The sequence below is a fragment of the Vidua chalybeata genome, chromosome 12 (genome assembly GCF_026979565.1).
Source record: "Vidua chalybeata isolate OUT-0048 chromosome 12, bVidCha1 merged haplotype, whole genome shotgun sequence".
Lineage (NCBI taxonomy): Eukaryota > Metazoa > Chordata > Aves > Passeriformes > Viduidae > Vidua > Vidua chalybeata.
In genome coordinates this window covers 12,007,360-12,030,804 of record NC_071541.1, presented here as the reverse complement: position 1 = coordinate 12,030,804, position 23,445 = coordinate 12,007,360, and the positions used below count along the sequence as shown (strand labels likewise).

General features: G+C 49.3%; 1 protein-coding gene across 1 annotated transcript; it reads left to right on the top strand.

Annotated features, from left to right (window-relative positions):
* Positions 1 to 4,353: 4,353 nt before the first annotated feature.
* On the top strand, positions 4,354 to 23,411 carry COPG1 (COPI coat complex subunit gamma 1). The gene is made up of 24 exons (XM_053953559.1): positions 4,354 to 4,508; positions 6,875 to 6,927; positions 7,719 to 7,799; positions 7,897 to 7,968; positions 8,770 to 8,849; positions 9,727 to 9,802; positions 9,957 to 10,049; positions 10,380 to 10,466; positions 10,615 to 10,772; positions 11,368 to 11,501; positions 12,056 to 12,123; positions 12,875 to 13,063; positions 13,521 to 13,616; positions 14,990 to 15,233; positions 15,611 to 15,686; positions 15,998 to 16,101; positions 16,214 to 16,339; positions 16,735 to 16,803; positions 17,170 to 17,312; positions 18,766 to 18,937; positions 19,892 to 19,989; positions 21,307 to 21,445; positions 22,379 to 22,477; positions 23,045 to 23,411. The coding sequence occupies exons 1-24, from the start codon at positions 4,472 to 4,474 to the stop codon at positions 23,173 to 23,175; spliced, it is 2,625 nt and encodes an 874-aa protein (XP_053809534.1). The 5' UTR covers positions 4,354 to 4,471; the 3' UTR covers positions 23,176 to 23,411.
* Positions 23,412 to 23,445: the final 34 nt, after the last annotated feature.

Sequence of the window (23,445 nt, the reverse complement as noted above, 5' to 3'; positions counted from 1 at the left end):
GTCTCTAGATATGTCCTCCACATGGCCAGGGAGTCTGTCAGGACACGGTGCCAAACTGGTACCAGGAGCTGTCCAGGGGCCTTGTGAGGCACAATGCCCAGAGGTCTGCCCATGGTCCCAGCAGTATGCATGTTCTCTCCCTCCCTTAAGTGATTACCAAGCCTGACAGGAGCAGGGAGGCCTAATTAGATGGAGAAAAAACATCTTGCAAGTCAAACATGAAACAACTGAGCTGTCCCAGGTTCCCGGAACCCCCTCCAAATGCAGCTGGTGGAGCTGCAAGGGGGCACACACCCACCCACATCCTGGGATGATTTCATCTGCCATTAGGCAAAATGTATTAAAAACATTTCCACACACCACCCCCCCCACCTTCCCCCTGTCACCGTCACCCCCTCTGCGGGTCAGAGGTGGAGCTGGGACAGGATAAGAGCCAGGGCTTGGCAGGGAGCAGAGCAAATGCCCAGCTTGTGGTCCCTGCACCCTGGGAGCACTGCCTGAACATCGAGGGGACGAGGACCTGCTGCAAATGGTGAGGCTGTGCCCTCAGTGGTGCTTTTCAGGGGCTTTTAGTGGGCAATAGGTTGCAGGGGGTTAGATGCTTTTCATTCCTAATTTTGCAGTGAGTTAACCACCTCTGGCTGACTATTCTGGTACTCTCCAAAGGGTTTCACCCCAGAGATACTCTGCTGGGTGACTGATTTTGGAGAGAGGCAGCTATATAGCAGGATTTGTGCAGCAGTGTCCGTGCACCTGCTCTGACCCCCACCCCACATCCCAGCACCCTGACCCCCACCCTGTAGCACAGCATCCTGCAATCCCTGGGGCCCTCCCTGTGACCAGGGATGGGGTGGAGAAAGTTGCTGAAGCTTGACACAACTCAGGACCTGTGGCCAGTCTCCTGCCCCGTCACCCCAGCGCCATCACTATGCTGTGTATTTTAGTCCAAGTGGCTCGTGTCCCTCCTTGGTGGGTGGCTTTTGCCCCAAAGAGCCCAGCAACGCAGTGGGGAATGGCATCTGCCAGGGGAGGCGTGGGAGGAAGAAAGCTCCACTGCCCGCCCAGCCCTGAAACCCCAGGCATTTCCCTAGCCAAAGGGCAGGAATGGGTTGGGGAGCAGCCACAGTACCCTGGCAGGCACCCTCCTGAGCAGGATTGTCTCCTTCCCTGGGTGACAAAGGTATGAAGGGTGTGAAATTGAGGGCATGGCTAGCATCTGGCCAGGGGCTGTGTGAAAGGACAAGGACAGCCAGGTGATTTGCTTCCCATTTCCCCTTCAGCCTCCCCAAAACTCCCCATTCTGTTCAAGAGGGTTAAAATCAGGGTGGAATAATGAAGGGCTCCTGAAAGGAGGGTGAAGCCCCACCAGCTGGTGCAGGGAGTGGAGGGGCTCTGTGGGTGACACCCTGGTGGGGACGTGTCCTGCCAGGGGGGCTGTGGGGCCGTGGCAGGGTGATGGGGGTGATGCCAAGCCACGTGCTCCCCGCAGGCACCCCCGGCCATGCTGCTCTCCTTCCTGGTGCTCCTGGGAACACCAGCAAGAGCCTGGAAGGGACCGAGCCGTGAGTGGCTCCCGCCAGCCCCCCAGACTGTGGATGGAGGGAAGCTGATGAGGCAGGAAAGCACCAGCCATAACAAGATGCTGCCAGATCCCTCCAACATGAGGAGGGGTGACGATGGCTCTGGGGCAGGGTCTCATCCAGACGAAGCCAGCCTGCCTCTGCTAGAGGGATCAGAAAGACAAGCACTGCCCTGGCTGATGAGCCCAGCCACCAAGAGAGCGGCTCCCAGGAAAAAGGGGAGGAAGGTGTCCCTGTCACTCGATGTCCACACTCACTTACTGAAAATCCTGCTCGACCTGGCCAGAGAGAAGGAACTGCAGGCCAAGGCGGCTGCCAATGCCGAGCTGATGGCCCGCCTCGGGCGCAGGAGATAAACTGTCCTGGCTGGCATCTAGCAGGGCTGGAGAGGGCAGCGGGGCTGCCCGGGGCGCTGGCAGAGGGAGGCGTGGAGCAGCATTGGTGTGCAGGGGACTGGACATGGCACCTCATCCCCATGGTCCCAGTGCTCATGGCACAAGCAGCAGCCATGGGAGGATTTGGTTTAATAACTCTCACCTCAGCACCACTGGAGAAGACACAGCTGGGTTTACCTTGGCCAGTGCGTGAGCACAGCTGGTCCCAGCCCTAAGGCACTACAGGAATTTCTATGCTTGGCTTTGCTCCCTGCTCATCCACCACCTGCATGTCTCCAAAGGGGCTGGATCCAGCCAAGCAGCTTTTCCTGGGTGCTGCTTCTCTCTCGGGTGACTGAAGCACACAAAATCCTCCACAAAGCTTGGCCAAGCCTCAAAGCTGGAGTTTTGAGCGAGTGTGCACAATAAAATGTGGCATCAAACACAACTTGTGCTTTTTACCTGTTCTGCACCCCTTTACACTCCCATTTTGTGTTCCCTTCCCCCAGAGATGCTGTGAGGGCACGTGCTCGGCCAGGGCCAGCACGGGAGGTCATTAAATTCCACATGAGGGGTGTCAGACCTTGCACCAACGGTGGAGCGGGCCCAGGGAGCCCAGGGGCAACAAGGAGACCGTGTTGTGCCACTGGAGCTGCTGCTTTGAGCACAGCTGGGAGATAAGAGCAGTGCAGAGCAGAGTGCGGCCGCCCCGTGCAAAGTACAGGGTGGTGCAAGCGAGGCTGAGGCCGGGAGACACCTGCAGGGGGGCCACTGGAGCTGGTGGGGGACACAGCCATGCTCTTCGAAGACTACCTGCTGCAGGGTGAGTGAGCCCTTGCACTGTGGAGTGGGCACTGGCTTTGGGAAAGGGGCAGAAGCAACTGGGGTGACCCCACATTCCATGGAAGGGACAGATTTCAGGAAGGGATGTGCCAGCAGATGGTGGGTTGGGGTGAGGTGGCAAGGTGGATAAAAGTTTTTTTGCCATCCCTGCCTGACCTGAGGCTTATGTGATGCCCAGGCAGTGCCTGCCCCCTTGAGATACCCCCCTGCACCCCCTGGGTGTGTGCTGTGGGGCTGAGCCTGAGTTTGTGGGCCAGGGTAGAGACAGGGTGCCGGTAACAGTGGGGGACAGGAGTTATAGGAAGACCTGCCAGAGCTGGTGCATCCAAGTGGGACACTCCAGGGCAGGCAGCCTGAGTGACAACTGTCCATCTCGCAGAAGGGAGTTCTCCCCTGCCACTCCCAATTGTTCCTGGGATGCTGAGCCTGCAAGGATCTCCTCCTTTCCATGTCCTGCCACAGTGTCTCATCTGTCCTCCCCGAGACCCAGTGTGTCCCTACACTTCAGCCCCCTCTGCCCCTAGTGCCCCCTCATCTCCCCAGTGCCCTTCCCCCGCCCAGCTCCGGGACCCCCATCACCAGTGTTTCCCCGGTACCTCCTGCCGCAGGCCGTGTGCTCTCCCCAGCCCAGCGTACCGAGCGGTGTCCCAGTGTCCCCTGCAGTCCCAGTGTCCCCAGGGTTGTCCCAGCCCAGCGTACCGAGCGGTGTCCCAGTGTCCCCAGCAGTCCCAGTGTCCCCAGGGTTGTCCCAGCCCAGCGTACCGAGCGGTGTCCCAGTGTCCCCAGCAGTCCCAGTGTCCCCAGGGTTATCCCAGCCCAGCGTACCGAGCGGTGTCCCAGTGTCCCCTGCAGTCCCAGTGTCCCCAGGCTGCCCCAGCCCAGCGTACCGAGCGGTGTCCCAGTGCCCCCAGCAGTCCCAGTGTCCCCAGGCTGCCCCAGCCCGGCGTACCGAGCGGTGTCCCAGTGTCCCCTGCAGTCCCAGTGTCCCCAGGGTTGTCCCAGCCCAGCGTACCGAGCGGTGTCCCAGTGTCCCCTGCAGTCCCAGTGTCCCCAGGGTTGTCCCAGCCCAGCGTACCGAGCGGTGTCCCAGTGTCCCCTGCAGTCCCAGTGTCCCCAGGGTTGTCCCTGCCCAGCGTACCGAGCGGTGTCCCAGTGTCCCCTGCAGTCCCAGTGTCCCCAGGGTTATCCCAGCCCAGCGTACCGAGCGGTGTCCCAGTGTCCCCTGCAGTCCCAGTGTCCCCAGGGTTGTCCCAGCCCACGTACCGAGCGGTGTCCCAGTGTCCCCTGCAGTCCCAGTGTCCCCAGGCCCCCCTGCCCCAGCTCCCTCCATTGCCGACCCCAACCCCGAGCCGCCAGCCCCGCCCCCGCCCTCCGCCAATCAGACCGCGCCGCTGCCGACTGGCCCCGCCCCCTCCCTGTCAGTCACGGCTCCGCGCCACGCCCTGCACCCGCCGGGGGGCGGCTCTGCGCCTGCGCAGTGTGGCGGCCGCAGTGACAGTGACAGGCTGGCAGGAAAGGGCGGGGGCAGAAAGGGCGGGGGCAGGAAGGGGCGGGGGCGGTGCCGGGAGTGGGACCAGGATCGGGACCAGGACCGAGATCTAGACCTAGACTTAGACTGTGACTGCCACTGCCACGGGACCGGAGGGCTGCAGCGACAGGCCGCTCGGTAGCACCATGCTGAAGAAGTTCGACAAGAAGGACGAGGAGTCGGGTGAGGGGAGGCCGGGGGCGCTGTGAGGGGAGAGACCCCTCTGTGGGTACGGAGGGCATTGGTGAGGGGGACCCCTTCGTGGCTACGGGGAGAGCTGTGAGGGAAGAGACCCCTCCTGTGGAAATGAGGGGATCTGTGGGGGACACAGGGAGCTGGGAGGGGAGGCTCGGTGCCAGCTTGGCAGCGGGGGCTTGCTGGTGCGCATGGAACGCAGTGGGGAGCACTGTGGGAGCACTAGAGCAGTCTGCTGCCTCCTTCTCGCAGCTGCAGCCGGAGGCTAAACTGGTTGCGTCGGCACAGCACATCGAGGTTACTGCCACATCACCAGGTGCAGAGCCTGAGACTAAATATTGAGCACATTAGCCCTGTTCACAGTTGCCCAGCTCTGGAACCAGGTGCTATAGCCAGGTAGAATCCAGTTCATCGTTTCTGGCCCCACAATCACTGCTAATTTCAATGGATCAGAAAATCTGAGAGCACCAAGGGAACATGAAGTGGTTGCGTGACTTTTCAAAACTTTAGGCCGATTAGTAAGGAAGAGGTTGATATTTTATGTGGTGTGTAATTCAGGTGGAAACGATGCATCGTAAGACAGTGTTTCCTTTCATGGTTTAGCTTTGTAGTATATTTTTCATCTTCCTATGAAGCTTTCTATACATCTTGCTCTGCATAACAAATCAGTGTGTCCTGAAGCAAATTGATTCAGCTTACATCTTGGTGATTGTTCTGTGTTACTGTGCTTTCTTTTTATCTTAATGGACATGAAATGCTTTGCCCTTGTTTCCCTTTTCCAAGGCCTCCAGTGACATCTTGATAAGCAGAGAATTTAGTGAGGCAACTGTTGAAGGGGAATTGCTCTTGGCTTTAGTTTTGGGGGCTGTTCTTCATTTGCACCTGCCACACCCATCAAGGTATTGACATTACCTATGGCTAGGGCTGGCAGGAGATGCACATATCCAGTTAATTTGCTTCTGTGTCTTTGCTTTTCTTGTATGGTTTTGCTAGCCTTGGATGACCTGCTCCCACTCCCTGTGACATGTCATTTTGGCCACAAAATTACGTTTCTCTACAAAACAGAATAACTTGTTGTTAGTTATCCAATATTAGGAACTTTATGAACACATAACTTCTGCCCTCCCTGCATCTTTCTCCCTCTCCATGGAAGAAAACTGATGCAGGGTGCTGTGAGGACTGAGACCCCATGTACAATGTACTTCAAGATCCTTAGTGCTATGAAGGATAAAGAGGTGATTCAGCATTGTTCATGGCTGATTTAAGGACTGTAGACATGCTGGACCATGGAAATACTGGGCTGCTGGGCAGGTTTTTTGGAACACATGAGCATATTTATCCTAGAACTGTTTCATACTCATACTAGAGACATTTTTGCTCTTTCCCCTTTTGTTCTACCTCTTCAATCTCACATAAGTGTCTGTGTTTTGTTCAGCCATCTGCTGCCTTTGCAAACTTCTCCTGAGCCAGAGGAGGGCATTTTATGAACCAGGAAGGAGCCAGAGTGCAGATGTGTTTTCTTTTGTATGTAAGGCTTACTCTAGAAAGGTCTCCTGGCACCAGCCTAGGATGCTTCAAGCTTGGGTCAGGTCAGATTTTGGCCCAGGAGATGTTCTCTCTAGTGGACCAGGCTTTGGAACAAACGCTAGAACAGCCCTGAAAAAGGCTGCATTCTGTCCCAGGGCCAGGCTGAACATAGGTTCTAATTAAAACCTGCTTATAAATAACTAGCAGCTTTTGAAAAGCTGCAGGTCACTCAATGCTTGGGAAGCAATCTAATAGAGACCATGCAGAATGATAGTGCTTTTCCCTCTGATTATTTCATCCTTAATTGCTGGGGGTTCTAATTATTTAGCATAGTTTACTTTGTTAAGTGGAACAATTAAAGTTACTTTGTGTCCAGCCTATCTAGTCTGCTGTCTTGTTCTCTTGATTAGTGATAGAGCCAAAAATACTGGTGGATTTTTGATTGGTTTATATGGGATGATAAAACACTCCTGACTCACCAGTCTGGCAAGCGATACCTCTTTCTGTCTAAGCTTTTGTTTCTAGGCCTGCCCTATTGATGCTCTAACTGCCAGCAAGCTCCCAGCCCAGGGGTGGAAATAGTTCTTTGGGGATAGAGTGGAGCACAGTTATTTCACAGCTAATCAGTCTATGTCTGGCTTCCCTGACTGCCATGAAGACATCCAATTAATATTACTTAAAAGAGGGTGCTCTCATTGCTTGGTGTTCATGAAAAAAAAAAAATCACCCCAAAATGCTCAGACTGTTTTTAAAGTATGGGCATGGTTAAAAACTTGCTTTCCCATGGCACTATCCTTGGAGAGACTTTTACTCTCTCTGTTTTGCAGGTGGGAATTCCAACCCATTCCAGCACCTGGAGAAGAGTGCAGTCTTGCAAGAGGTAAATCTTCAGACCATCTCCTTTGTGTATCCCACTGGATAGAGTCTCTCCCTCTCTTGAGTAGGTCACTGGAGAACTTCAGCAGGGAAATGAGGGTTTGTTAACAGTCCTGCTTGCTCTGAAAGAAATGGGCGACAGTTCTTACTTTATTATTGGACAGATGAAGGGAGAAGGTTGAAATGGTCTCTGTAACAAATTAAAGACTGTGAACTATAAATAGTAATAAGAGGAATACAATTATCTGGGAAAGCTCACCCCAAACCAGGAAGATTGGGAAATTGGCCTTGGACACCCCAAATTTCTTTTGGACGACAATATTAGTGAGAGGGGCGTGCGTTAAAAACAGTTATTAAACAGTTATTAAACAGTTTTATGAATTTTCTCTGAAGAAATGCCATTCTTTTCAAGAGCAGGTGAACCTGTCAATTCCCAGCCCCTGTTGGTTCAGCATTCTCTGTTTGCTTGTGAGGTTGGGAATGGTGTTGGCTCCTGTAGCCTCAGCGAGCTCAAGTTCGTCTGTCAGAAGAGTGGTGTTTTAGCTAGCACAAAGTGCAGACCAGTGTGGGTGAAAGTGTGATGACAATTCAGCCTTTAAACCTCTATTGCTTTTGGATTTGTAATCCCAGACTGCAAAACCAGCTGTTTAAAGGGGTCCATGCTTAACAGGAATTAAAGTGAAGTCTGATCCAAAGTCATTAAGTATCTTGCCATACCTCACTCACAATGTGTTGTTGGGACAAGCAGGACACTTTTGCAAGGGGGGTCAGTCCTTGTCTGTGCTTTGTCTCCAGGCTCGAGTGTTTAACGAGACTCCCATAAACCCACGAAAAAGTGCCCACATCCTCACCAAGATCTTGTATCTCATAAACCAGGTAAGAGAGGGAAAATATACACCTATATAGACATGTGCCTCAGGCCCAAAGCTGGTTGTGATAATTGGGATTTCCTTTCTTCTTTCCATGCAACTAGGGAGAGCACCTTGGTGTCATGGAAGCTACCGAATCCTTCTTTGCTATGACCAAGCTGTTTCAGTCCAATGATGTAAGTCTGCCTTTGGTTTTCTGTATTTACCTGGTGGGACGGGTTGTCCCTTGAGATACACATTTTTATACAATCAGCTTTTCTGTCCTGTCTGAAGCTACCTGATCTGAGTGGGAAGAGTAGGGTGAAAGTTTAGAAATGGTAATCAGCTTCTTAGTCCTTCCCAGATCTTGTAGCAGCTTAACTGAAGTATGCACTGCTCTTGAGGCAGAGATTCCTCTCTCTGAATTGCCATTTAACTAATGAGATTGTGGTAGGCAGGTGGATTTTACTGTGCTTTGTGCCCAGCATTAAAATATCCTGCTGAGAGTCAACAATTGTGTGTTTGGAGGAGGCTGGGAGTTAGTACCTACTCACAGCAGTAGCACTGTCATTAGTTGTCCTCCAAACTGCAAGGCATTAAAATCGTGAGACCAGTGCAGAAATCCCCAGACTCAGGAATATAAATTGTTTTCTTTCTTGCTTTTGAAGCAACATGAGGCTTTCAACCACCAAACCATCAAATAGTTTCAAGGCTTTCTCCTTTTTCATGTGAATGACAAGTAGAAGATGAAACTGTAGATCCAGCTAAATCTGGTATCTCTATGGCCTTATCCTAAGACTGAGGAGTTTAGAAGAGGAAGAGGTGTTTTGTTAATAAATCTGGATTTTGTACATATTTTACGCGCAGGGAGTGAGGCACTCTGAAGGTATCAAGTTCTTGTGATCTTCATGATAAAATTATGTAAGCAGGGAAAACTGAGATCCCTTCCTATCTGGGCTCATCTCAGCTGATGTTCTTCTTGCTTATTTCCTTGCCAGCCAACTCTTCGCAGGATGTGTTACCTCACTATCAAAGAGATGTCTTCTATTGCTGAAGATGTGATCATTGTTACTAGCAGGTCAGTCACTTCACTTTTCCTGCTGTAATATTGACATGCCCTTCAGTAATGTCTGCCCAGCTTCTTGAAGTAGTCCCTGAGAAGGGTGATGACAGGGAATGCCCTTGGTGAGGAAAAAGCTTTCCTTTATAAAAGACCAATATAACACAGACAATAAACTCATAGTGACATATGCAGAATATGCCGTGTCCCCATATCCCATGCCCATGGATGTTTGGAGTGTCTCTTGGTTACATGATATAGTAGCACTGCTGTTTTTTCCCCTTTTGCAAAGGCTTTTTCATTAACTCCTGTCTGAATGCCTTGAAATGTTTTGAAGAATTCTGGCATAAATCCCAAGGCTTTCAACAGGTAGATGAGGATTTACTTCTGTAGCAGCACAGAATATGACTTCACCAGGGAACAAAATTCCCTCTGTGAGTCATTCCTGAATTGCTGATCATGCCAGTGAAATGCCCTGTCAGGGAGTCAGGAGCCTGCCGGTACAGGGTCTGTAGAGGGCTGAGGCAGAAGCCACTCTCAAGTGCTGCAATATGATGAACTCCTGGCTCTTCACAGATGGTCTCACACTGACCAGGACCCTGGGAAAGGGCAGGAATGAGTGCTCAGTAGGAAGGACAAATGCCTCAGGGATAAATGTATGTGCTCCAGCCTGACTTGGTGAACAGGAGCCCAGGAAACTCATTGATGGGCTTAGGATCTGAATACTGATCTTTTCCTCTTGCCTCCCCACCCCAGTGGGATTTGCCTGAGACCTGCAGCTGCCTGCTTGGCATTCAGCTGTGATGCTGGCTGCCTGCTGGTCTGTGTGCACTGTGTGTGCACTTGAGAGCTGCTGGCTCAGGAGTGCCATATTGAGAGCTTCCTGTTTTCCCAGCTTAACCAAAGACATGACTGGGAAGGATGACAATTACCGAGGCCCTGCTGTGAGAGCACTCTGTCAGATCACTGATGTAAGTGCTGCTTTTCCCATGGGGCAGCTCTGTGCCCTTCACTTTTTCCTACTTTACCCCATCCCACTTTTCACTCTGCTTTTCTTGCCTTTGCATTCCCTTTCACACTCGGAATGGCTTTCCCTTATCAGCTGTTGTTTCCCTCTCCCTGCAGAGTACCATGTTGCAGGCCATCGAGCGCTACATGAAGCAGGCGATTGTTGACAAAGTACCGAGTGTGTCCAGCTCTGCTCTCGTGTCTTCTTTGGTATGTACTCCCTGCAGCACGGGCCTGAGGGACAATCAAGCAAGGAAGCAGTCATCTGTGGTGGGACTGGATATCTTGGGAGCTTCAGGATTTTGTTGCTATTCCTGTCTTTGTGAAGTGAGGGACAGGCACTGACTTTGCTAGAGATCATCTACCTCTGAGGCTGCGGCTGTCACAGCCAGATCTCTGCATGCTGATCCTTTGTTCTTCTATAAGTTGCTGCTGCCAGCACGCTCATGGGGAAGGCTCATTGCTTCTTAATATAAGCTGAAATTCCCAAAGCTTCCTCCATTCTTATCTCATGGGTTTTTGTTGCTTCTCTCCTTTCAGCACTTGCTGAAGACCAGTTATGATGTGGTAAAGCGCTGGGTGAATGAGGCTCAGGAGGCAGCTTCCAGTGACAATATCATGGTGCAGGTAGGACAGCCACCTCCACCAGGGGAATAGCCAGCAGCAGCTGGGCATGGAGCAAATTGCTGGAGCTCAGCTGGGCACCTCTGGGTGACAGAGGGGACAAAAGGGGAAAGAGCCCACTGTGGGTTTGTGACGTTCTTTCCCTGCACAGTATCACGCTCTGGGCCTGCTGTACCATGTGCGGAAGAACGACCGCCTGGCAGTCAACAAGATGCTCAGCAAGTTCACACGCCACGGCCTCAAGTCCCCGTTTGCCTACTGCTTGATGATCCGAATAGCCAGCAAGCTGCTAGAGGAGGAGGCTGGCAGGTGAGCAGGTTCCTTTGCCCTGCTGAAAGAACTTCCTGTTTCTGCTTCCATCTCCTCTTACAGACTCACTTGCCATCTCATTAGTTCTGTCTTTGAAGAACAGCATGCAGCTTCTACCCTCTTATTGTTAGATAAAAGCAGAGAAAATATAGGATGTCTTCATTGTTGTTTTGAGATGACTTCTGTGAGTCTTTCTTGCACATCAAATACTATCTTGTTTCTCTGGACTGTTTTGCATAGCTGTCCTTTGTTTTGCTTAATTTTCTCTCTCTTCTGTAATTGTTTATCTAGCATGTATGCAGTGTGGCTTCCTGATGGATAAGAGTTGTGGTGTGTACAGTCATTTCCTGTGTGAGAGTTGAGGGAGATTCCCTTTGCCTGTAAGGCAGAGGGTGTGTTCTCAGAAGGCAGCCTGTCAAGCATGCTGGAAGTACAGTATAATGACCACTGCAAAATCTGGGGACAAAAAATCTGAGTTTATGGCTACTTTTACCTTTCCATGGGCTGTGGGACCTGCCCATTTCTGCTCCTGAATTCTTAACTTCTGTTAGTACCTTTGCTTTAATTCAGTCTTGTGGGGTTTTTTGTCCCTTAGCCGCGATAGCCCTCTGTTTGATTTCATCGAGAGCTGCCTGAGAAACAAGCATGAGATGGTGGTGTATGAAGCGGCGTCTGCCATTGTTAACCTGCCCAACTGCACTGCCAAGGAGTTGGCTCCAGCTGTCTCAGGTAAGTGTGGTGCTCATGGTCATGGTGAGGGAATTATGAGCCTCCAGTGGTGACCCTGCTGATTGTCTCAAGAAACAAGGGCCTTGTGTACTTTCAGCTTTTTATGCTGCTCTATCCTTTGTTTCTTTGTGCTGCTGCTGACAGCCTATGGTGTGTGTGAATGGCTTTGTTCTTGTAAAGGTGTGTTCAATGTGGTTACTTCATGGGTCAGTTCTGGGAAAGGAGCAGGGTTTGCGTGAGAACAGCAGTTCAAATTAACTTAATAGGAAAGATGACAAGGTGATGAACGTGAGTTTCACAAGGAGCAGAGGATAGCAGCACTGTGGAAGAAGAGGGAGGTAGGTAAGAGTTAGTTATCAGCAGGGATGTGACAAAGGCAAAGGGGACAAGAAGAAGGGAGTAATCTGTTAAAGGTACAATTGCTTCTTAAGTGTTTTTCTAGTTACCTTATGCTTGCAACTGTCTCTTTGCTGAAGCTCTTGCTTCAGGTGTGAAATGCTTCTCAATAATAGAGTGCCTAAACATCTGCCTTTGTTGGTTTTCCCACCTTGCAGTTCTGCAGCTGTTCTGCAGCTCTCCGAAAGCAGCACTAAGATACGCAGCCGTCCGTACCCTCAACAAGGTAGGAGCCAGTCTCTTGGGAGCTCCAATAGTGTCTCATGTGCAGGGAGGTGCAGACTTCAGAAGAAGGCAGTCAGATTATGTGATGATTTTGTGTGAATAACCTCTGTCTTGTGCTACAGCCTTGCATTTCATTGCTTTCTGTCTGGAATAAAACCTCAAAGAACAGTCTACAGAAGGAAAAAAAAAAAAAAGCCCTGATAATTTTCACTGGACTCCTAGAGTGTCACTGGTCTTAGTGTTACTGCTTTCCCTTCTGAGCTTCCCATGGTGAGGAAGCTCCTTGTAAAACAGGGATCAAACCTTGATGATGCTTCTTGCTGCTCTCTGGTAGTTTTTGCTCCAGCTTTTCCCTTCTCCTTATAAACACTATAAAAGAAAAAGAGAGAATGGCAGTATCTGGTAACTGCTGTGCCTCTGCCTACAGAGCTGTTTTGCACAGCTAGTCTAGCTGAATTTTTGTTGGGAATTCATAGCTTTCTTTTCTTACTATATAGAGCAAAATCAGAGAGTTAAAAATAATAAAAGACGGTTTGTTGCTACTGCTTTTCTTCATCAAGGGGTGCAATTCTGCAGGAAACAAGAGCTTGTTACCTTAACTCCAGATTAGCTGTTTGTCTGAGATGTCCCTCATGTGTCTCAGACAAAGTCTATACCACTTATTTCTATGAGAAGGAGTGAGTTTTGCTGGGTTTTGCCAGCTGGGTGTTTCGCACCTCTTGAGGGATTTTCATTCTTCCTTTGTGCTGCAGGTGGCCATGAAGCACCCATCTGCTGTGACTGCCTGTAATCTGGACCTGGAGAACCTTGTGACAGACTCCAACCGCAGCATAGCCACCCTGGCCATCACCACGCTGCTGAAAACTGGCAGTGAGAGCAGCATTGACCGGCTCATGAAGCAGATCTCTTCTTTCATGTCAGAAATCTCAGATGAGTTCAAAGTAAGGAAGTGGGAGGAGGAGGGACACCCAGATTCCTGAAGAAACCTCATGGTCTTTGTCCATGTTTGTGTGTGTACTCTAAACCTGCATGGAGCTGCTTCCAGAAGCAGCAGAATATTTGCAGGGAGGAGAAAGTATCTGAGGCTGTCTGCCTAAGCCATGCCTCAGTCCTACATCTCTAAAGTCACATACTCTCTTCTGGAGAGATTCCTTCTGAAAATCAGATCTCCTTCTTCTTTCCAGTGGGTATAGGCTTTCTTTAGGGGCTGGCCAGTGCATAAAGATCTATCTCCTCCAATTCTTAGGATTGTACCTCCTGGAACTGCATTTGTTGAATAAATAAAGACAAAAACATGATTTCCAGGCTAGGGAGGCCAGCAGAAAATTGATACAATTCAGCTATTTTTTCCTGCAGGGTGAAACAGAATTGTTTTTTCCTTGCTCCCTTTTCCTGCAGGTGGTAGTGGTGCAGGCCATCAACGCTCTGTGTCAGAAGTACCCTCGCAAACACGCCGTCCTCATGAACTTCCTCTTCACTATGCTTCGGGAGGAGGTAACTTTGCAGGACAACTGTGCCTGCCTTGCTTGTGTGCATGAACAGGACTTCCTGTGAGTGTCAAGCTTTTACTGATAAGGCTGTGCAGTGAAAGCCTCTCTCTAAAAGGCTTGCAGTCTAACTGCAGAAATGCCCAGCTGTGCACAATAGTTATAAGCATACTGCTAGGTGTATTTTTAGTGTGGCTTTCATTCTGTGATTTTTTTTTATGGGAGTTTATTAACTCTCAAAGCAAATGCAAGCAACAGCAGATCTGTTGGCAGTCCATGTGTGTTTCACATTTGAACCAGCTTTCTTTTATACTTTGACAGCAAATTCCAAGAAGTTTTGTCTTGTACACAAAGATTCAGTAACAACGTATTTATTGATGACACAGGACCACTTTTGTTCTGGTGTCTGTGCTCTGGCAGTGAAGAGATCACAAGTACCTCTAACCATTCTCTGCATTTAGTCAGACAAAAATTGCAGAAAGACAGCTTTACAGAGGTTTGCTGAGGCTGTTTCTAAATGATCCAACATGCCTGCAGCACAGCTGGCACCACTGCTTGCTCTGACCTCCATTCCTGCCAATTACAGCCTCTCAGTTGGGAACAAACTGGAGCATCTCATTTTGCTCCTGTGAAAAATGGACCATTCTCCTTTCCCAGATTGTCTGTACATGGATGATATAATTTTGAATGTGGTTTTGTACTTCAAACCATTCTGTTTTAAAGTTTTTTTAATCTGAAGTAGCTCTAGAAAGATCCAAATGCCCGGCACTGTGCATGTAATTGGCAGAGGGTAGTGTGCAGTTTAATCCCCTGATGTGTATTGAGGGCATTAGTAAATAATGTCTGAAGATAGCCAAGCATTACTGGCATGTCAGGTTGTGGCTGTACCTGGGGAGGTATTGATTGCCTATCATCCCACACTAATGGAGCTATTTACTGTGTCCTGCTGTGGCAGATACAATCCTTCATATATTTCTCTTGTGATTCATCCTCAGATATCTTGTGCTAAAGGGGAGAGGGTTGGGTTTTTTCTCCTTCCATATGGATGTTTTTAAGCACTAATTCTAGCAACAGAGGATTTTGATGGAGCTAAAAACCCTTCAGCCAGATGAATCCTTTTACTCTTGGGTTAGGACTTAGGATTTTTTCTCCAGGGCAGCCAGTCTGAAGGGAGCTGGCAAGAGAGCTTGAATATTAGCTGGCCCTCTGGGTATAAAGAGGGTCAAAAGTGACAGCAGAATTAGTGCCCTTGCCCTTTCAAGCACACATTAAAAGCACTGAGTGTGAGTGACCTTTCAAAGGAATGTTTCCCCTGTCTGGCTAGCTCAGAGTCTCTAAAATACTTTGAGATTTCCAGCTGATTTCCCTTTTGCTCCTCAGGGTGGCTTTGAATACAAGAGAGCCATCGTGGACTGCATCATCAGCATTATTGAGGAGAACTCAGAGAGCAAAGAGACAGGCCTGTCTCACCTCTGTGAATTCATTGAGGACTGCGAGTTCACTGTGCTGGCCACTCGTATCCTCCACCTCTTGGGGCAGGAAGGGCCCAAAACCAACAACCCCTCCAAATATATTCGCTTCATCTACAACAGGGTTGTTTTGGAGCATGAAGAAGTCCGGGCAGGTAAGTGACAGACCTGAAAAGTTCTCTGCCCTTGGACAGATGTTCAGGGAACCATAGTGTGTGAATGCCTCTGCTTTTGAGGGTTGTGATTTGCTCTAGGCCTGAGCAGATCATTTTGTACAGCAAAGATCCTGCAGTAGTATTGATGGAAGAGGCGGCCTGTGGCTGAGAAGTGGGAAGGAATATGCACTGGTTCTGAAACTAGACAAAGGTTTGCAGGCACCTCACCTCTGCTTCTTTCTAGTCACAGTTTTACTAATGTACACAGTTTACTGGTGTAGCATCTCTGACATGATGTTTGATCAAGGCCAAGAAATGGAGGAAACTTCAGCTGATTCCTTTGCTTTCTAATTCTGTTTTCATAACTTTTGCTACAGGTGCTGTAAGTGCCCTTGCCAAGTTTGGAGCTCAGAATGAGGAGATGTTACCCAGTATCTTGGTGTTACTGAGAAGGTCAGTTGGGCCTCAGAGTTTTTCAGCATCCTGGGTGAAATACCCTGTTTGCTTGAGAGCTTGTCTAGTCTCTTCTACCTGTGGGTCTGAGAAGGTGCAGGGGCATACCCGTGATCCTGTGATGGGATCACCAGTGCATTCAGCACCACAAAGTGGACAGAAGCCATGTGTGTCAGATTACTGCTTTTCTAATATAATTACTAGGAGATTGCTGGATCTCCCCTATGGCATGTTTTTTCTGGCCCTGTGAAAACATCATGTGGATTCTTAGTCATGTGGATTCTGAAGAAAGTTTTCCACTTTCCCCTCAGGTGTGTGATGGATGATGACAATGAAGTGAGAGACAGAGCCACCTTCTACCTGAATGTTCTGGAGCAGAAGCAGAAGGCCCTCAATGCTGGCTACATCCTGAATGGTACTACAGGAAGGCCTTAAAACAAGTCTGCGCCTCTTCCCTGGTTTAACAAGAGTTAAACTAAAGACCTGGCATTGTTGTGGTTTCAGTGACTTGTCCCTTCTGTCCCCAGGGTTGACGGTGTCCATCCCTGGCCTGGAGAGGGCTCTACATCAGTACACCCTGGAGCCCTCTGAGAAACCTTTTGACTTGAAATCTGTTCCTTTGGCAACAGCTCCTATCATCGAGCAAAGAGCAGGTGAGGAATCAGGTCCCCTGCATGCTAGTGATTCCCTGCATTGGGCTTGCTGAGAATTGCTAAGCTCCATCCTATTTGAATTTTGTGGGATTGCATCTCCTGGAAGGACTAAGGCCTGCAAATCTGGTTGCTCCCACATTAATGTTTCAGTTTAGTCCAGCTGCTAATAATAGTAGTAGCTGGCAATCCTCACTGGAGCTGCTGCAGTTCTAAAGCTGCTTTGGAAGCCAAGTACAGGTGTCTGCTCTATATCAAATGAGAATGAGCTCCCTTGCTTTCCTTAGTCAAATCCCTCTACAGACATTAATCTGTTTTCTGATTTAGTAATTTCTTACTCTTCTCCTTCAAATCTTTTGGCTTTGTTTTTGTTTGATTGTTTTCTTTTTCATTTGCAGAAAATGCCCCTGTTGCTGTAGTGAAACAGCCGGAGAAAGTGGCAGCAACACGGCAAGAAATATTCCAAGGTAAATTGATGCAAGGCCTCTTCTCTGTCCATGTGTGAGAACTCTGTAGCTACCTCTTGCTGAGCCTGCCTTAGCCCCTCTGGCTTCTTCTTACCTTCTTGCAGGGAGTGACATGGGCTCCCAACTTAAGGTCAGCTGTTCACTCCTGGAGGGTGGGGGTGCCTGCAGTCCTCTTTTTTCTGTCTTCCAGTAGTTATGAGCAAAGGATGACTCCTTTTAATTTTAAAAGTCTCTAGGGAATGTTTATGAGTATTTGATTGATAGTTCCTTGCTGTAGCAGCTTCTTGCAGCTGAAACAAGGGGGTTGAAACTGCTAACACCTCCTTGTGTCTTGAGGAAGGCAGTAATTTGTGTCCTCTATTTCAGAGCAACTGGGGGCCATCCCAGAGTTTCGGGGGCTGGGCCCACTCTTCAAGTCTTCCCCAGAGCCTGTGGCCCTGACAGAGCTGGAGACAGAATATGTGGTTCGTTGCACGAAGCATACCTTTGTCAACCACATGGTGTTCCAGGTGGGTAGCTATGGGGTGTGGTGCTGAAGACTCTTAGAAGATAAGCTCCTGACTGGCTAAAAGCTTCATTGTGAAGACATCTCTCAGGGATATCATGGAATCATAGAATGGCCTGAGTTGGAAGTGACTTTAAAGATAATCTAGTGTCAACCCCCTGCCATGGACAGGGACACCTTTCACTGGACCAGGTTTCTCAGAACTCCCTCCAACCTTGCCTTGAACACTTCCAGAGATGCAGCACCCACAGTCTGTTTTCAAAGAACGACATTGCAATGAGTAGTCCTTAGTTTCTTATCCATGGTAGCAGAACCCCAAAGAAAATTAATAAGGTTGGGGAGGTGTGTCTGAGCAATGCTTACAGGTACAGTCAAATCCAACAAGCACTAGGTGGGGCTGTTCTCACTGAGGAGTTGGCAAGGGGATCTGTGTTCTTTCTTCAGAGTCCCCAAGCCTATGGTTTGGGCATGAAAGAGTGAAGCTTACTACATCTGAGAAGCTGAAAAGGGTACCCAAGAAAGGGATCCAGTAGGGTAGAACTCTTCATCTGCTATGTTTTGTTTTAGCCTGTGGCACAGGTGCTTTCTTCTGTACATCCTGGCTTTGGCTGTACCACACTGCTGCTGCATGTGAGATGTTAGGATTGATGTGCCAGTCCCCTTGCCTGGGCTTCAGGAAGTCTGAGGCACAGTGAGTCCTTTGCTAGCTTGTGAGCAGCAGCGTTTTGTCCTTAGCCAGCTCCTTCCTCAAAGCTCAGAACTGCTTACACAGCCCTCACAGGGGTTGACCTTTATTTCTGTTGTCCATCCACCAGATGCAATTGTGTGAGCTTAAGAGATTTGGCATTGCAGCTGGGACAAAGTCTAATCAGCAAGTTCAAGACTTGCTGAAAACCTCAAGCTTGCTGAAACTTGCTCAAGCTGTACCTTGTTCAGGCCATGCAAACAATCATCTTTCCATCTGTTGTGAAGGCACTGTGTCCCTGTAGCTTCAAGTGGGATGACATAGGCAACACAGTACTTACATTTTGGTAGAGCAAAGAATTAAGCCAGGAATTACTGGAAATTGGAGGAAGAAGTTCCATACTAACTGGTGGAACTGAAACAGGCAAAATCTGACACATCCCTGCCCTCACTGAATTTGTGATCCTGCAGAGGGCATGCCTTGGATTGGTGTGTACTGTTTCATTTTAAGTCTTGTTTCCTTAAAAAAAAAGCTTGCTGGAGCACTGGGCTCCCCAGCAGGGTTTTAGTTTCTCCCCTAAAGCATTTAAATAAGCACTCTTTAGTCAAGTTGCTCTGTAATGAGCCAGCTGATAGCGGGGTGCACCATGGAAGCACAGAGAGCTGGGGGTTCACGGGCTGACACCAGGCTCCCACCGTGCCTAAGCTAAGTCTGCTCTGCAATGAATAGTGAGCAGCTTCAAGCTGTTGCTGCTTTCCCCTCTCCTGTTTAGTTTGACTGCACGAACACCCTGAATGATCAGATCCTGGAGAATGTCACAGTGCAGATGGAGCCAACAGAGGGCTATGAGGTCATTGGCTACGTACCTGCCAAAACCCTGGTGTACAACCAGCCAAGTACCTGCTACACGCTGGTGGCACTGTCTGAAGAGGATCCGACAGCAGGTAAACAATCTGCACTCTTTTTTCCTGTATTGCTTCTACACATACTACCTTACATCCCAGCCAGATATTTATAGCCTGTGTATGGGTGCAGCCATGAGTGATGCTGAGCATGACCTGTCTTTGCTGTTTTGGGGGCTGTCAAGCCTTTATTCTCCTCTGCTGGTTCCCTTCTGCTGTAGTACTGCCAAGCTGGGCTGTGAGAGCTGGCAGATGAGTTGTCTTTTGTGCACCCTGGCATGTCCTTCAGCCTTTCTTTGTGTTAAACGTAGGAAGGCTGATGCCTGTAAAGTGCTGAGAGTGCCCAGATGCTCTGAGTAGCAAAGGGGTATTTCAGACAAACCACTAGAATTTATGGGATGTCTGTTTGAATTGAACATCCCCCTCCCTGTTTGCCACTGTCCAGAACATGAGTAAGGCTTTACCTGTGCTTTGGCCTCCCTGGTTTGTGCTCTGGAACTGCTCTCCTGTCGTGTTGCTGCTGTTCACTCAGCAGTGCCCATCTTCTAGGGATGACTCATCGTTTCCTCTCCCAGCTGAGTGGGATTAATGAGCTGCAGCATTGCAGTGCACGGGGCTTTCATTTCAGAGGCACATGAACTGATCCCTGTATGTGGATCTTGCTTCTTCACAAGGTGCTGGTGGGACATGTTTAGTTAGTATTCCCAACACAATGTGAGGTTCATTAGTAATAGCACTTGATCTGAGGATTATGGTCTTGTACATATGTCTTGTATGAGCCTGTCTTTATCACTGTTTGCTTAATATTATAAATAAATAGCTTGTCCTTGAGAGACAGAAATTGTTGGAGAGCTCTCTCTAGGTCAGTGGCTAAGCCTGTGCTGCTGGCAGTGACAGGGAGAGCCTGGCTGCCCCAAACCTCCCAGCCCCATTCTACCTCAGGGGAGTGTGGATATGGTGGAAACGTGAGCTTTGCCTTTGCTTTCTTGTCTCCAGTGGCCTGCACGTTCAGCTGCATGATGAAGTTCACTGTCAAGGACTGTGATCCCAACACGGGTGAGACGGACGACGAGGGTTATGAGGATGAATATGTGGTAAGAAGCTGGGCATGTACCTGTTCATGGAAACTGCTGTCATTTTGTGGGGTTTTGCAATCTGAACTCAGATCCCTGCAAGCAGTGATGTGATCACCATCACCGAAGTGGGCAGCATCATGTAGAGGGAGCTCTTGCTGTCTCTGATGCAGATAGGAGTTTGCAGAGCTTACTTTGTCTCATTTGGAGTATTCTCCTTTTGCACTGTAGATGGGCACCTGACTGTACAGGATATGTATGTTTTGGGAGGCCATGGTGCATCCTCCAGGTTTGGCTGACTGTGCCCTATGGGCTCCAGCAATGGCACGCTCAGGGTTGTGGAGACAGAGGGCTATCAGGCATCTTTTCTCCACAAGTTGCTCCTGTGGTGGCACGGTTAATTGTGTAGAGGCTTGTCTGGCACAGGAAAGTTGCCATCCTTGTTCTTATTCTGGGGAAGGTGGAGCTCTTCCCTCCCCAGCACTGACACTGCTGAAAGCAGTGCTACTGCAGAAGCACCTCTCTTCCTTGGAGAGGAAGGGATGTTGTTCACAGCCTCAGCTTGGCCTGTTAGCTCCAGAGACTGTTTTCTGTGTGTTGCCTGTCACTGCTGTGAATCTGATTAGAGGCACTGCTGTGCAGTGAGTCACTGTCTTTCCAGAAAGAGTGGGGAGAGTTTTTCACAATGGAACATACAAGGTTAACACTTCTTTCAGCTTCCTACCAGTCACCAAGGCAATTGAATGATACTTAAACTTTTCCATGTATTTCAACTAGAATCAGGAGGAGATTCTTTTCTGCAGCAACTGTTGGAATTAATGCAGGCTGGTGTCCTGCAGGGCATTGCCTGTCCTTCATTACATACTCTGGTGGGACAAGCCTGGTTCTGCCTTGCACAGGTGCAGTCACAGCAGCTGCTCAGCTACCCTGGTGCCAGTGTTAGGTGATCACACATGTCTGACAGTGTTTTGCTGTACCAGCCTACAAAATTATAAGCCAGAAAAGCAAAACACAAGCTTACATGCATTTCAGGGAAACAAATGCACAAGCAGCTATTTATAAGCTTTTGTTTTTCCCTCTGTTTTGGCCATTTGTCCAGTGCTTTGAACTCTCTCAGACCAATGGGCTGTGCTCAGAGCAGGAATGGGGTTTGTAAGCCCTGGAAATGGCATCTCTGTGCCTTTCTCAGACCTAGCAGTTGCTCAGTAGCAAACCAGAAGTGGAAGTGGAGGCAGTCTCCTACATTCACCTGATCTCAGGGAATCCAGTCTAAAGTTCACTCTGAGGATAACAGGGTTAAGAACAACCATATTTCACTTGAACCTCTTCTACCACCAGCTTGAAGACCTGGAGGTCACAGTGGCTGATCACATCCAGCGAGTTCTGAAGCCAAACTTTGGAGCAGCCTGGGATGAAGTGGGTGATGAGTTTGAAAAGGAAGAAACCTTTACTTTATCTGCTATTAAAACCCTTGAAGGTAAGGAAGGGTGTGTGAGCACAGTATAGCTCTTATTTTCTCTCTTGCAGGCAGAGTCCAGAGGCCCAGTCTGGCTCTCTTTAGATCTGTCACAGAAAGGCTAATGGGGAAAAACCCCTCACAAGCTTTACACCACAGCTGTTAAATAGGGAGCTGCAGTTACTATCATAATAAGTTAGTTCAGGTTTCAAAAAAACTAATGAGTGTTTTGTGACCAGTAGAGACCAGGCTGAATTGTGGAGGCAAGAGAATATCTTGCTTTCCTCTTGTACTTAACCCTGCCAAGCAGAATACACCATGTTATGAATTTCCACCGTTCTTGAGACCAGTAATAAAAAATGAAAACATCAGAAGACATGAGGCTGGTGAGCAGGCTGGTGGGGTAAACCCTCTTCTCTTTCATCATGTATCAGAGTCCTCTATTTTACTCAAAAGCCTGTGAAAGCTCAGTTCTTTTGATGCCTTACAGGGTGTCCTTGTCCTGTAGCCATTTCTGTGCTCCCTTGAACAGCCCCTTGGGGTTTGAAATAGTCTCCCTGAGGCTTTTCCATATTTCTTCTGAAGACTTGTGTCTCCTGCAAGACATCTCCTCCCTTTTCAGGTCTCCAGAGAAGCGAGCAGGCTGATAGGGCTGTGCAGTAAGTGCAGCCAGCTGAATTCTCCTTCTGCCCTTGTTCCCCCTCTTCTTTCTGTTGCACATTTGCTACATCAGATAACAGAACTCTCCCATGGTGGTAAGGGTTTTTGTGTGTTGTCTTTGTAGTCCTTGTGGCCTCCAAAACCACAGTTCTGACCAGTGGTGTGTGTCCCTCAGGACAAGGAACGTGAACTCTAACATGTAGGGAGAGATTGAGTCACTTTTAGGTGCTCTTTATGTACCCCTGTTAAGACATCTGTGACACAGAGCCCATTTTATTGATTTTTTTCTAACAGAGGCAGTGAGCAATATTGTGAAGTTCCTGGGGATGCAGCCCTGTGAGCGGTCAGATAAAGTGCCAGATAACAAGAACTCCCACACACTGTACCTGGCAGGTGAGCTATGGGGTGAGGTTCTGCTTGAGGAGCAGCTCTGGGAGGTTGCACACAGCTGCCTGTTGAAAATCAGGACAGGAGTTCCTGATGGAGTCCACTGTGCTCTGGGTTGGATTTTGAGGTTTGTTCCTGACATGATTTCCATCTCTGCAGTGCAGAGCAACTGGTCTTGGGATCAGGGAGGGTGCTGTGGTGGAAGGGATGTTGGGATCAGCCTCAGGCTCAGCTAGGTGGAATTTGCTGTCTTTGCTGTCTGTGGCATCCTGCTTTGGAGTGAGCCTGGTGTGGGAAAGACAGCAGCCTTATCCACCAGAACAGATGAGTACCGGAGCTCTTAGACAATCCTGGATCTCTTCTCACCTGGAGTTTATTTTACACTTTGGTTTCATGGGTTTTACAGTAGCAGGAGTCCTAGGCATGTTATAATGAATAGGAACTGAGCTGCTTTAGGGTCTCTCCTGGCCCAGTACTAGGACTTGCCAGATTTTGCAGCAGTGGTCATCTTCAGACTAGTAGGGGAAAGCAGCCTGCAATGTGCTCACCCCTTCCTCTCCACCTCCTCTCCAGGTGTGTTCCGGGGTGGCCATGACCTCCTGGTGCGGTCTCGTCTTGTTCTCACTGACACGGTGACGATGCAGGTCACGGCCCGCAGTGCAGAGGAGCTCCCTGTGGATGTGATCATGGCCTCCGTCGGATAAACCCCCTTTCCGGGACTGTCCTAACTCCGAGCCCCCACTGACAGCAGAATAAGGATCACGATCACTACAGCAGCTTTTGTGTTCTCTGCAGTACAACTGTACTTGGGGCTTTGTCTATAAAATTACCGTGTTTTTAATCTCCGGCTACGCCGCGCTCTGTCCCCGCACCGGAGCGTCGTGGCCGCCGCTCCCTGTCCTCCCGCTGTCGTTCCAATAAAGCAGTGTTGTGGCTCTTCCTGGCTGTGTCGGGGGCGGGACCGGCGTTTCCGC